At 39.8% G+C, this 13,188-nt stretch overlaps 1 protein-coding gene across 1 annotated transcript; it reads right to left on the reverse strand.

Annotated features, from left to right (window-relative positions):
* Positions 1-254: 254 nt before the first annotated feature.
* On the reverse strand, positions 255-1,046 carry LOC149148140 (uncharacterized). Its single transcript, XM_089442083.1, has one exon. The coding sequence runs from the start codon at positions 1,044-1,046 to the stop codon at positions 255-257; it is 792 nt and encodes a 263-aa protein (XP_089298209.1).
* Between the last annotated feature and the right edge of the window lie 12,142 nt (positions 1,047-13,188).

A 13,188-nucleotide genomic window follows, 5' to 3' on the forward strand; every position in this document is an offset into this window, starting at 1 on the left:
TTGGCTAGCTTGGGCCCCTAAATGTTCAGGTTGGCTTATGATCGCTGAGCCCTACTTGTCTCTATATCGCTAGAAGGTTTCTTTATAGAGTTGTTTCTGATCTTCTGAGATGAATATTTCATCCAAATGTCTCCATTCCTGCAATAGCCGCTTCATGACTTGTTCTTCTGCACTTAGGTCATCTTTCTGGTTGTCAATCTCCATTAGGGTTTCCACCATTTGCATGTTGTCCTCTGGTCCTTCCTCGACCTCAATCACCATTTCCTTTTTTTTTTTCCCTCTGTTCCTTTATCTTCCTGACTTTCTTTTGCCTGTGAATTGTCGCTCGTCTCCATCCCTAGATCTTCTTCCTGTAAGACCGAAAATCGGTTTTGCGACCTTTTCTCCTTCTCTGCTTGGTTTTCTTTGTGGTTCTTGACCTGTCTCAGGGTTCTTTTCCTCCTTTGCACCTCTTTATACCCATCTCCTTCTGCTTTCGCCATCGGGTCCCCATCCCTTTCCTCCACCGAGTGATTGACAGTCTGGTTAAGGGGGCAAGCCCGGAACAAGTGGCCATATTTGTGGCATCTACGACACTGGAATGGGATGTGCTCATAGTCAATCGGTTGTGGCCATACCTCATCGTGGTACTCCAGATCTATGTAATCTAGGAGTGGTTCCGTTATATTCATGTAGACACAAAGTCTGGCATAGGAGGTGTATCGGCCTTTCCTTGTCGAGTCTGCTACCTTTACAAAAGTGTCGATCGAGTTTCCAATGCCTTCTAGTATCTCTGGATCCCAGAAGTCCATTGGTAAGCCAAATAGCCGAACCCATATTGGGGCAGCCAGAAGTTTCTCCTGGTCAGGGTTGTAGCATTCTTCCCAATGCCTGATGAAGAGGCCGACATTGTTAAAGAAGTATGGTCCATCTTCAAAAATCCTCTCTTTGTCTTCCAGGTTTGAGAAGATCACTGTGAAGAATCCTTTCGCTCCCAGCTTGAGATCTGTGTGCCCTTTTGGCTGCCATCGTTGTTGGATCCATTCAATTCTTTCTCTGTCGGCCATGCTCCTATAAATTTGCAGATGAGGGCATGGTCCTTCATGTACCTTTGATACTCTTCCATATTATTGTTCAGGATGACGAATCTCAATTTTTTTGCAGCTCTTGGTAGACACCTTCCACCCAAGCCTGCCTGTCATTTGGCTCCCAAAACCGGGATCCCTTTACCTTTTCCCCCATTCCCACCTGTGGTGCCATATTGGCTTGATTCGCCTGCTACAACATTCCTATAGGAGGGGATCTCCCTTCCCCCCTGTTGTACCACTCATCACTATCTTAGCCGCCATCTCAGTCAAGTTGCAGGTCTCCATTTGGTTTTTTCTATAGCATTTTTGTCAGGGCTAGGCCGTGGAACCCTGAAACCCTAACCTACCGTGCTCCTAACTCTCTCTATAATCATCTTCTTCATGCATTTCTTTTGATGTATATCAAGGACATATTATTAATTTCATATCAAAGATCTATTATTAATTTCTTGTAATAAGAATGGATTCCAAAATAATATTCCAAAGCATTCATTTATTCCCTATTCCCCATATTCTTGTATGGGTAAGAGCTATATTATATAGTATAACACATATATTATATACTATAATATATAACTTGTAGTTTCATAATAATTGTGTAAATATTTCATATATTTTCTTTTCATTTAAGCTACAGGATTTAGTTTCCTTTCACACTTCAAACAACTCTCTTTTCTTTACACTAAGTAATATAAGGCAGATTAATAATTTTCACAATATTTGATAGTTCCCTTTAGAAAAGTGTAATTCATATGGGATAATATTGAAACTGTTATGATTCCAAAATTTCTCTAGAAGTTATTGAAGAAAGAAATGTTTAGAGGTAACCACAAACCAAATTTGGAGATCATGATCTAGCCTTCCTAATCTCAAAGAGGGCTCTCTATTTTTTATTTAACTTTGTTTAGTTATTTGATTTTAGGCTAGTTATTATTGTACTTGGGTTTTGATTTGAATTTGGGTGGTGGGATCACTTACTTAGATGAATAGAGGTTTTCTTTTACCATTGGGCTATGGGGTCAAATGCCAGACAAACAGGACTGGATCAAGTTCTAAAAATAATGTCTACAATGCAAGATAGAGGAGTTACTACAGATCTCAAAGGCTTGATGGTGAAATGGTTTCCAATCGGATCCAGTGAGAAATTAAGGGTTCCTTAGACCGGATTATGAAGAGAAATGAAAGAGGTCAACCGGGATGGGAGAGAAATTAAGGGTTCTCAAATCTGAATATAAGAGGAAAACATATAAATGATTAACTGTGCAAAACACAGTTTGCTTAAACAAATTTTGAGTTAAGTTTCCAGTTAATTCATTCAAATTTAGATAATATTTAAGTTTATCAAACACATAAGAAATTAACAAAATCATAAAAAGAATATACTTCACTGCAATAGCTCATCTCATGAATCCTGTAATGCAATGTTTTTATTACTTTCTCCAGTCTGTTGAATTGAAAATTGGTACAATAACCGTTAGGTTTAAGATCAAAATAACTCTACAAATGTATAGCAATCCACACTAAATACTTTGAATTATGAAGTATCTATACGTAAATTTTTTTACAAAATATCCCAAACTGTCTTGGAAACTAATCCAGGAGAAAGAAATATCTTCATGCAAGAAGATAGAGACAGCTATTGAACCGTTGCTTGCTATCCCTATTATTTAGGTTCTGCCGGCATTGATATTTTGCCTTTAAATATTCTTAGTTGTTTGGTTTTCACGCTCGATGCTCTATTCACTCTGATCTTTCAAATGATACACTTTCACCTGATACACTTTGACCTGGCTGACTTGTCAATATCCTTTTACTATGCCCTTTTACTTTTTACTATACCTTTTATATCTTTACTGTGTATTTCTACAGTAAATCATTTAGTTTTTCCCATGTCTCGGCATCTGGTAATTGGATATTGAGCATCTTCCTGTAGATCTCATCTGCCTCTGTATATTTGGCAAAAGTAGGTTTATTGATAAAAAGGTGTTTTACCTCATGCTGGAGGTAAAACAAATTCTCAAAAGTTTGATATAATACTTGGCCAGTAGGTATGCCCTTCATGGATGAAGTATTCACCTAATCTCTGGCCACTTCTCAGATTTTTCTGTTATAGTCCTCCTATGTCATCAGCTTATCATTTATAACCAAGGGATTTGGTAAACCCTTTTGCCTCAAAATTTTGAACTTCACCATGAATCTGTCAATGTCCAATTGCATGGTTTGGCACTTATCCTCTAGGTTCAACATCAAATTCCTCTTGGTGAGGACTCTTTTAACTTCCAAAATTGTACCTGTTCTTTCAAGTATCTCTAATTCATGCAACTCATACTTGTTCTTGGAGTTGAGGAAGTGAATGATCCTTATATCTTCCTCTGGCGTGTCTCCAAGTTCTGCTTTGACTCTTTGAACGACTTCCATAGCCTGCTTTATTAAATCAATATGTTCAAAAATAACTTGGATAGATGGCCAAATATCATTGATAGAGTCAATGATATTGGCCCACAGTTTCTCCTTAGCCTGACCTAGAGGTTCATTCAAAGTCAGTTCCTTCTACAGGCTTTTGATTCGTTCATTCATCCTCATAGACTTCTGTTGTTCTCCTTTGTGCATGACTTGGGCAAGTTTGTAATTTTTTTCTGGGATGGTCACTTTTTTCTTAAGCCTGTTCATCTTAGTGGTCTAAATGGACATTTATTCCATTTCTTTGACCATCCTGTTTGCCTCATCACCTGTAGACCCTGTTGCTGATGTAGTTGGTGTAGATGCTAGCATTGTTGTGGCCATTGGAGCTGTGGGAGCCAAGGATGTTGCCAAAGTAGAAGGTACAATAGTGGTAACTATTGGGATAATAGTTGCAGGGGCATCATCAAGACTAGCTTGCTTTAACTAAATCAAGCTATCCAATTCTTTTTCCATCTCCTTTAACTGATCATTCAGTTGTAGCGCTAGGTCCATCATCTCTTCATGACTGGTTTGGCTCTCCAGGACCTCCTTTGTTTGTGGGTGTTGTAAATGAGGCAACTTAAGTTGTTTCTTGAGGGCTGCTATATCCTCATTCTTCTTTTTGATCAATTTCTCAATAGCCTTAATGTCACTTGGATCATGACCCAGTTCAATGACCAAGTCCTCCAATGACTTGATCCTGTTGTCTTTGGCCTATGAAGAGGCCTTCTCCAATTTATATTGGGCTGTTACATTATCTAGTGAATCCTGCAACCTGTGTGCAGCAATGGATTTTCCTGTAAGGGTGCAATAAATCATCTCCCCAGCCTACTTGTGGAACTCTATCTGATCAATGGGATGAACATCCCTGGCCAACACCTCAAAATCAGTCTTCTTATAGTCAGCCGAGGTCTTTGGTTGCTGAACAGTGGGCTGCAAAAATGATACCTACATCTTTCCTGCTTTGATGTCAAAGGCTGACATCAACCTACTCTAGTTGGCTGGTGTATGTTTGAAGTATTGGGTGTATGTCTCTGCCTTCAACTTCTCATTCCTCATATTCATTTCTTTGTACTTGCCTTTGATGTCCTTTTCTATATCAGCTAGCTTGACAAAGGAAGAAACCTCAACACTTTGTAGTCTCTCAATCATTTGAGTGTCGGAGGTTGATGGCTGTTGTGTTTCACTTGAAGTAGTTGTGTCTTTGCTCCTCTGCCCCATTGTTTCAGTGTCAATTATTTCCACTAATTAAATGTTCTCCTCCTATTCAGACACATGATTCAATTTGGGCCTTTTTCTGAGTTCAAACAGCTCATCTGTAGTCTCCATGGCAGAACTGGATGCCTCTTCCCTATTCCTCTTTGGATTCTTCTCCTCATTGGCTGGGGTCTGTAATACAAGATGAATATTCATTGGTTCCCCTAGTTCTGGAACCTGCAGGAAAGAACTCTGGTCAAATTGCTTTTCTAGATCAATGAGTGTGTTCTCCACATCCACAACTGTGCTATCCATATCAATCAATGTATTTTCCAACCACTCATATTGGTTGGAAAACTGTTCAATGTTAGGTCTTGGGTGATAGATGTAAGGTCCCAATTTGACCCCAAATCTTAGCTTGTTTATGACCCCATGAGGGTCATACTGCCACATGAAGTTGTTGTTGAATTTCATCTATTGTAGTATCTTGTGAGCGTCCAATCCAGCCTCTTTGTTATTGCAAATGAATGGGCCCAATTGGTTTTTCATCTTAAATTGGGTCTTCTTCCTAACAGATAAGAAGTGGACCTCATCAGAGTTGATGATTTGTCTAAAATACTCAAGTGAAAATATCCTCATAGGGAGGTATTTGGGCAACTTATAAGGGGCTAATTGGCAGCCATAAACCCTGATTTCAGTGTGGTTCTGGTACAAGTACCAGTCTCCCACCTTGATGTTCTTACCCAACTGTAACACCCTCTTGATTTCTTGGCTGATTCTAGTTTGAGTGTTACTGGTCAGCATGTTCATGACCGGGTAGACAAATGAATCTATGAAGTCTTTGTATGTAAATGTTGTGGAGCATTTCTAGATCAAGGGTGTCCAAAAGACAATTGATCTCTATTTTCCCTTGGTATCCAACTTCTGGATTCTTACAGGGAACTTGTCTGCTTGGTAATATAAAAACATGTGAAACAACACTGAAGAGTACTTGAAAACTCTTTCAGTGGGAAGTCTTGTGAATTGTTCATGCATCCTGTCTGCAATGAACTAAGCATAATTATACATGATAGCAAGAGGCTTGCCTAGGGTAAAAATGGACAAGCATGCCAGGTTGACCTCATCCACATTCTCATCTGTGGTATATCCTAGGATGCAAGAGACCATGGTGATTATATGTCTGCCAGTTTATGAAAAAATAGTGGCAGCATAGGGTGGGGTATCTGCGGGAGTATGTCGGTCTTTAATCATGAAATTCTGGAAGATTTGCCTTATATTAAACCAGTCTAGGTGTTAAGGGACAAATTCCCCTAGGGTCTTTGGGTTAATACCCTAGCAGATCAGAGGTTATCTACACAGAGAAACACACATTCCATGCAGCCATAATGCTAGTATAAGCAAATTGAATGAAATGAGGTGCACCTGGGGGTCCTTCATTTGGGAAGGTCCAGCCAGGGTCCAAACCCTCTTGGAGTTCCATTTGCTCGTTCAACCTGCAAAACAATCAATTCAAGAAAGTACAGCAGTATATGGACTAAACATCATAAAGAAATCATCTTCATAGTATATTGAAAGGTAGTTAGTTATGCAATTAAACAACCATTCATATATGAATCATAACATTGACATCATAAACATGAAGAAGATTTGTATCAGGAACAAAGAAAAGTGTTTCTTTTATTATAGACAACTAAAGTGCAGAAAGGAATAATTTCACCTGATTCGTCCTTTCGCAAGTTCCAAGCATAACAGTCCTCCGGATTCATCCAGTCTCAAGCCTTTAACAAACTCCTTCCATGACTTACTCCATGATATCTCAAATAATAGATAGACATCATTACACAAGGAAACAAGGGTTTCCTGTAAATGGGGGAAGTGCAAGAGGCACTAGGATCATCAGACCTGGTCAGGGAAATCTCAGCATAGTAATCTTTCTCTCTCTTCTCTCCTCCCTTAGGCCTTCCCATTGAAGCCTTTTCATACTTCTCCCAAAGTGTAGGAATTTACAGGGTAAGTTCCTCATAAAGAATACCAAAAGGACACCGCTCACAAACAGATCACAGATCAATACACCAGTATTTTTTGACGTGGTTAAAACCCTCAAAGAGGGAAACAGTCCACGGCCTATCCCAACGTGGGTACTACAGGCAATTTATTAATCAAAGAATGAAAATTTACATAAGCTTCTCTCATGCACGGATTACCCGAACAATGACCCTCCGTGCGCTTTAAATAGAACTCATGGACCAATCGAGTGTCAAGCCACGGATCAAGTGTCAGTAATACCGAGGAGAGATTGAACCGTCGGATAACTACATATCGTGACTGTCAGATTGTAAGTTACAAAATGTACAACGGTAAAGAAACACACTTTACCTAACTCTATACCTAACTCTACACTAGACCAAGTTGAACTTAACTATATCCTATGTGTCGGAATATCCTAACATCCCCCCTTAAGAACAACTTGGGATAGGATTGAAGGATTTACAAATATGACACAATAGGAGAAGGAAGGAGGCACTAGAGCCTATCCCCCCTTAGTGACAACTTCCTGAACTCCAAGCATATATCGAAGTTTAGTGAACTTCGCCTCTGTGAGAGCCTTTGTGAAGATGTCTGCAACCTGATCATCTGTTGGACAATATTGCACTTCAAGAACATGGTCATGAATGAGCTTTCTGATGAAGTGCATGTGTAGTTCAATGTGTTTGCTGCGCTGATGCTGGACTGGATCTTTGCATAGCTGAATGGCACTTTGATTATCACACCAAAGTGTGGTTGGATGCTGCTGCTCAAAGCCAAACTCTGATAGGATCTGACGAAGCCACAAGGCTTCCTTACTAGCTTCCACGGCACCACGATACTCTGCTTCTGCTGATGAAAGAGAAATGGCAGCCTGTTTCTTACAAGCCCATGTAATAGGTCCTGAACCAAGAGTGAAGACATAACCGGCAGTAGACTTCCGATCATCAGGGTCACCAGCCCAATCAGAATCAGTGAAACCAACTAAGAGAGGAGCTGCTTTGGCACTGTAATGAATCCCAAACTGTACTGTACCTCGAACATAACGAAGTATTCTTTTAGCTGCTTTCCAATGACTTTCATGGGGGTTTTGCATAAAACGAGCAACAAGGCCAACAACAAAGGAAAGATCAGGACGAGTATGGGTTAAATACAAGAGTTTTCCTACAAGTTGACGGTATAAGGTAGCATCAACTTCAGGAGAAGTACAAGAGACTGAAAGTTTGACTCCAGACTGAAAGGGAGAAGGGGCTGGCTTACAGTCTTCCATGTGAAAATGACGAAGAATATCACAAGCATACTTGGACTGGGAAAGGAAAATACCCTCCTTGGATTGCAAGACTTGAAGACCGAGAAAATAGTGTAAGTGTCCTAAGTCTGTCATTTCAAATTTCTTTTTAAGGCTGGACTTCACATGGTTTATAAGGTTGGGATCACTACCAGTAACAATAAGATCATCAACATAAAGAACAAGGATGATAAGAGAGTTGCCCACTTTCTTGGTGTAGACAGTATTGTCAGAATGACACCTAGAAAAGCCAGATTCTAAAAGAAAGCTATCCATTTTGGCATACCAAGCCCGAGGAGCTTGCTTGAGGCCATAAAGGGATTTCTTAAGTCGACAAACAAGGCTGGAGTCTGTTTGTATGAAGCCAATGGGTTGTTCCATATAGATTTCTTCCTGCAAGTCCCCATGCAAGAAGGCAGATTTAACATCCATCTGATGGACTTCCCATTTTAAAGAGGCAGCAAGGGAAAGAACAAGGCGGATAGAGTTCATTTTGGCAACAGGGGAGAAGGTTTCAGTGTAGTCAATTCCTTCAACCTGTGAAAAGCCCTTAGCAACGAGACGAGCTTTATGTTTATCAACTTTCCCATCTGGTCCATACTTGGTTCTGTAAACCCATTTACATCTAACAAGTTTGCGTCCCTTTGGTAGAGGAACAAGATCCCATGTATCATTTGTCATCAATGAATGATATTCTTCATTCATAGCTGCTTCCCAATGTGGATGGCCTGAAGCTTCTGCAAAAGTGTCAGGATCATGATTTACTGGAGCTTGAGCCAGTAAAGAAGAGGCTCTTTCAAACTGAGAACGTGTACGTCGCTGATCTGTAGGATCACCGGCAAGATCACCTGCTGCATCCCGAGTAGCACGGACCCATCTTGGAAGTTGAGGATCCTGAGAAGGTGGGGGAGGATTATCATCCTCGCTTTCATCATCTGAAGAAGAAAAAGTAGAAGAGATAGGAAGAGGTGGCACATCCGCCGGACTAGGCTCGCAGGCCGATTTATTTTCATCAAATTTTACATCTCTTCTAATGATAACATTTTTGGACTTAAATGGAATAAGTCTATAACCTTTTACATCTTCAGAATATCCAACAAAAGTACATTTCTCACTCTTAGGTTCTAAAGCTTTATGCTTTTCATCTGGAATATGGGCCCATGCTTCACTTCCAAACACACGAAAGTGACTTACATCTGGTTTAATGGAACTCCAAGCTTCTTCTGGAGTGATATTCTCTAGAACCTTAGTAGGAGTGCGATTGATTATATAATTTGCACAATTAATTGCTTCGGCCCAAAAACTAAGACTGAGTCCTTTAGATTGCAGCATACAATTAGCCATTTCCTTTAAGGTGCGATTTTTCCTTTCAGCTACACCATTTTGTTGTGGAGTGTATGGAACAGTATGTTGCATTTGAATTCCATTTTCGGTGCAAAAGTTGATGAATGTGTTTTTAACATATTCTCCACCATTATCAGTTCTTAGCTTAAGAATTTGATGTCCAGATTGTTTTTCAACAAAGGCTTTGAAGGCCAAAAATGTGTTAAATACTTCGCTCTTGAGTTTTAAGAAGTATATCCAAGTGCGTCTGGAGAAATCATCAATGAAAGTTAAGAAGTACTTGCAGCCAGAGAATGAAGCAACAGGAAGAGGACCACATAAATCACTGTGCACAAGCTGTAAAGGGGCTGAGGCGTGCCAAGAGGCACGTTTTTCAAAACTGTCCCGATGATGTTTTCCGAGTACACATCCGGAACAAACACCATCTCTGCAAGATACCATAGGAAGACCTGTCACCATATTTTCTTTACATAGATGCTGAAGGGAGCGATAGTTTAAGTGACCAAATCGCTCATGCCAAAGTTTGCTCACTTCATCATTATGAGCAACAAATACTGAGGGAAGATTTGATGACCCAAAGTTGTGAAACTTATACAACCTTGTGGAATCATCAGCAAGACCAGTAGCTAGAATCTGTTTAGGATCTTTTAGATCCTTGATTACAACATCATGAGGTGAAAATTCAACAATTTTACCTTCACCTGAATGAGTTATCTGATAGACAGATAGAAGGTTGCAGGATAAGGTTGGAACACATAATACATCATTAAACTGACCATTGTCTAGATGAACAGTTCCAGTCCCTACAACATTAAGAGATCTATCATCACCAACATATATATTTTTGGTGTTACAATCATTTAAAGAAGAAAACATGGCTTGGTTTTTGGCCATGTGATAAGAGGCTCCAGAATCAATGAGCCACTCATGAGAATGAGAAGAAGAAAAAGATACATTTAATGCATAACCAGACTGAGATGATTGACAACGACATGCAGAAAGTGCCATTCCAGAAGTTGAAGTTGAAGTAGGCTCCACATGGATGTTATGTTTCTTCATTGCGGCTTCCAAGGCTTCCATCTTCTTAAAGCATTTAGATTCTAAGTGGCCATCTCGATTACAAAAGTTACAATGTCTATCAGTCTTCTTCCATTTGTTTTTATTGGTCTTATCATTTTGTTGAAATGATCTTTCATTTTGAGGCTGAGTTGGTTTAGGACCATTCTTTTGAGGATATGACTTTTTAGGATTCTTTGAATTTGGTTGCTGCTGGGCGGCTAACGCTTTCGTGGAAGAGTTTCCAAGATTAAGAAGACCAAGGTGTAAGAGTTTTTCTTGTTCTCTTATTAAGGAATCACAAAAAGAGTCAAAGGAAGGGGCCTTGTAGTCTTGTCCTTGACAAATGAAAGCTTCCCTTGTAGAATGGAAAGTGGAAACAAATACAGAGTAGGCTGGTCCCAACTTAGTAAGGATGGAATAAATAAGGTTACCATCTTCTTTCTTAACTTTAACACCTTCCAAGAGATATCTAAGGGTCTTGAATTTGGACAAGAAATCTTCAATGCAAGAAAAATTATTAGGATCCAAAGTAAGCAACTCATTTTCAAGTTGATGGGCTCTAATTTCATTTTTAATCCCAAAAACTTTAGCGAGTTTTTCTAATGCTTCATGAGGAGTCTCAAGTTCTGCAATGTGGAATCTAAGATCAGGAGAAATAGACATCCCTATCAAACCACGTGCTTGATCTTGTCTATTTTCCCATTTTTCAGCCTTGTCTTCATCTTTTGGTTTCTTCTCTTGGTCTGTGGCTATTCTGAAGAGACCTTTACTTCTAAGTAAATCTTCCATGTAGGCTACCCATTGGAAGTAGTTAGTGCTGTCAAGAATGACTTGGCATGGACTTTCCATTTTTTAAAAAAACTGAAGCTGAAGATGTTGAAAGTAAGTGTTCCAATGGATAGATCTCGAAAAAATAGGCGGTTTTAAAAAAAAACGGCTCTGAAAAAGGTTTTCGGATGAAGAAGTTCTGGCTTTTTGAAAAAAAAAATTGTTAACGTTGCCGGCAAAGTGCGCGAATGTGCGGGAATGAAAAAATCCGCCCCCACAAAATGGGACTTGAACCCAAAACCTCTACTCTCTTAAAATATCTTTGAACCAATTGATCTATACAAAAAATTTGAGAGAGAGAGAGAGAGGGAGAGAGGGGGGGGGGGCTTGGTTTGCGTGCTTGCCTTGAGAAAGCTCTTTTTCCCTACAAAACACAAAACACAAAAGCCAACACGAATATGCAAAGAAAAACGAACCTTGTGGCTCGAAGTTAGCTTTAGCCAAAAAATATAAATTTTTAAAAAAAATCTCAAAGTTAGCTTTAGCCGAAAAACTAAATATTTTTCTCAATGTTTCTGATTTTTCGAGATCACACTAAGGTGCATGGAAAAGAGCATACGCATGAGAAAAATCTTTCCTTTCTGTTTCTGATTTGCCCAGATCGCACAGAGTCGCAGGCAAAGAGCATACGCAGAAATGAAAGGTATAGATCCGGTTAAAAAAAAGGCTAGATAAACCGAAACCGAAATAAGCAGAGAGAAAATAACAGTAAACTGCAAAAAAAACACTGTATACCTCCCGATCTGAAAAATGACGCAGCTAGGGCTACCGGAAACCTTTTCAAGTGAAACGAAAGGGGTTCCTCACTGGAACAGATGCTCCAAACGCAACAAAGTAGTCCTCTCGGCCCGAAAGCAGTCAGAAACAATAGATCTAGGAAACGACAGCCGCATGCAGTTCTACCGGCTTCATATTTGGATCACTAACGGACGCGGCCCTCAAATAGCTCTGATACCATGTAGGAATTTACAGGGTAAGTTCCTCAGAAAGAATACCAAAAGGACACTGCTCGCAACTAGATCACAGATCAATACACCAGTATTTTTTGACGTGGTTAAAACCCTCAAAGAGGGAAACAGTCCACGGCATGTCCCAACGTGGGTACTACAGGCAATTTATTAATCAAAGAATGAAAATTTACATAAGCTTCTCTCATGCATGGATTACCCGAACAATGACCCTCCATGCGCTTTAAATAGAACTCATGGACCAATCGAGTGTCAAGCCACGGATCAAGTGTCGGTAATACCGAGGAAAGAGTGAACCGTCGGATCACTACATATCGTGACCGTCGGATTGTAAGTTACAAAATGTACAACGGTAAAGAAACACACTTTACCTAACTCTACACTAGACCAAGTTGAACTTAACTATATCCTATGTGTCGGAATATCCTAACACAAAGTAGTTTTTTAGTTGGGAATTCGTTGGGAACAGTTGGGCCACAGGCACTAATAGGTAATCAATAGGTGAAACATGTGATCTCCGCCCGAAATTAAGGAGATTTAATTTTTTTTAAGTGTTTTAAGACATATACGCGGGTTGGGTATACATAGACCCGCGTACACACACATTTAGCTCAGGGAAATTTCGCGTATAGTGAGTAAAACACTGTTTTTTAAATTTTTGGACCAGGTCTAGAAGGAGGGGTTGCCCTAGGCCATAAGTGCAGCATCACAAACCTCAAGAGTGAGATTTGGAGCTATAACAGATGTCCCCTAATATATGAGGTCAGAAGGGGAAAATGATGGCCAAAATGTATTAAGAAAGTACATGGAAAGGAAATCTGTCAAAAAACGGAGAAGGACTTCACCAGAGTTCAGCCTGCCAAGCCACAAAAGGAGATCAGAAAGAAACACTGTCTGAGGCATGCATACCCATGCTCAGAGAAAGTACAGCATGTCCGCATATCAAGTACAAGTGGATCCACTAAGTATG

The sequence above is a fragment of the Pinus tabuliformis genome, chromosome 9, assembly GCF_031772625.1.
Source record: "Pinus tabuliformis cultivar Carrire ecotype Pingquan chromosome 9, CPIR1, whole genome shotgun sequence".
NCBI lineage: Eukaryota > Viridiplantae > Streptophyta > Pinopsida > Pinales > Pinaceae > Pinus > Pinus tabuliformis.

Bases quoted from the DNA above. Each gene is read 5' to 3' on its own strand.
- LOC149148140 (XM_089442083.1), bottom strand. From the start codon at position 1,046: ATGGCCGACAGAGAAAGAATTGAATGGATCCAACAACGATGGCAGCCA.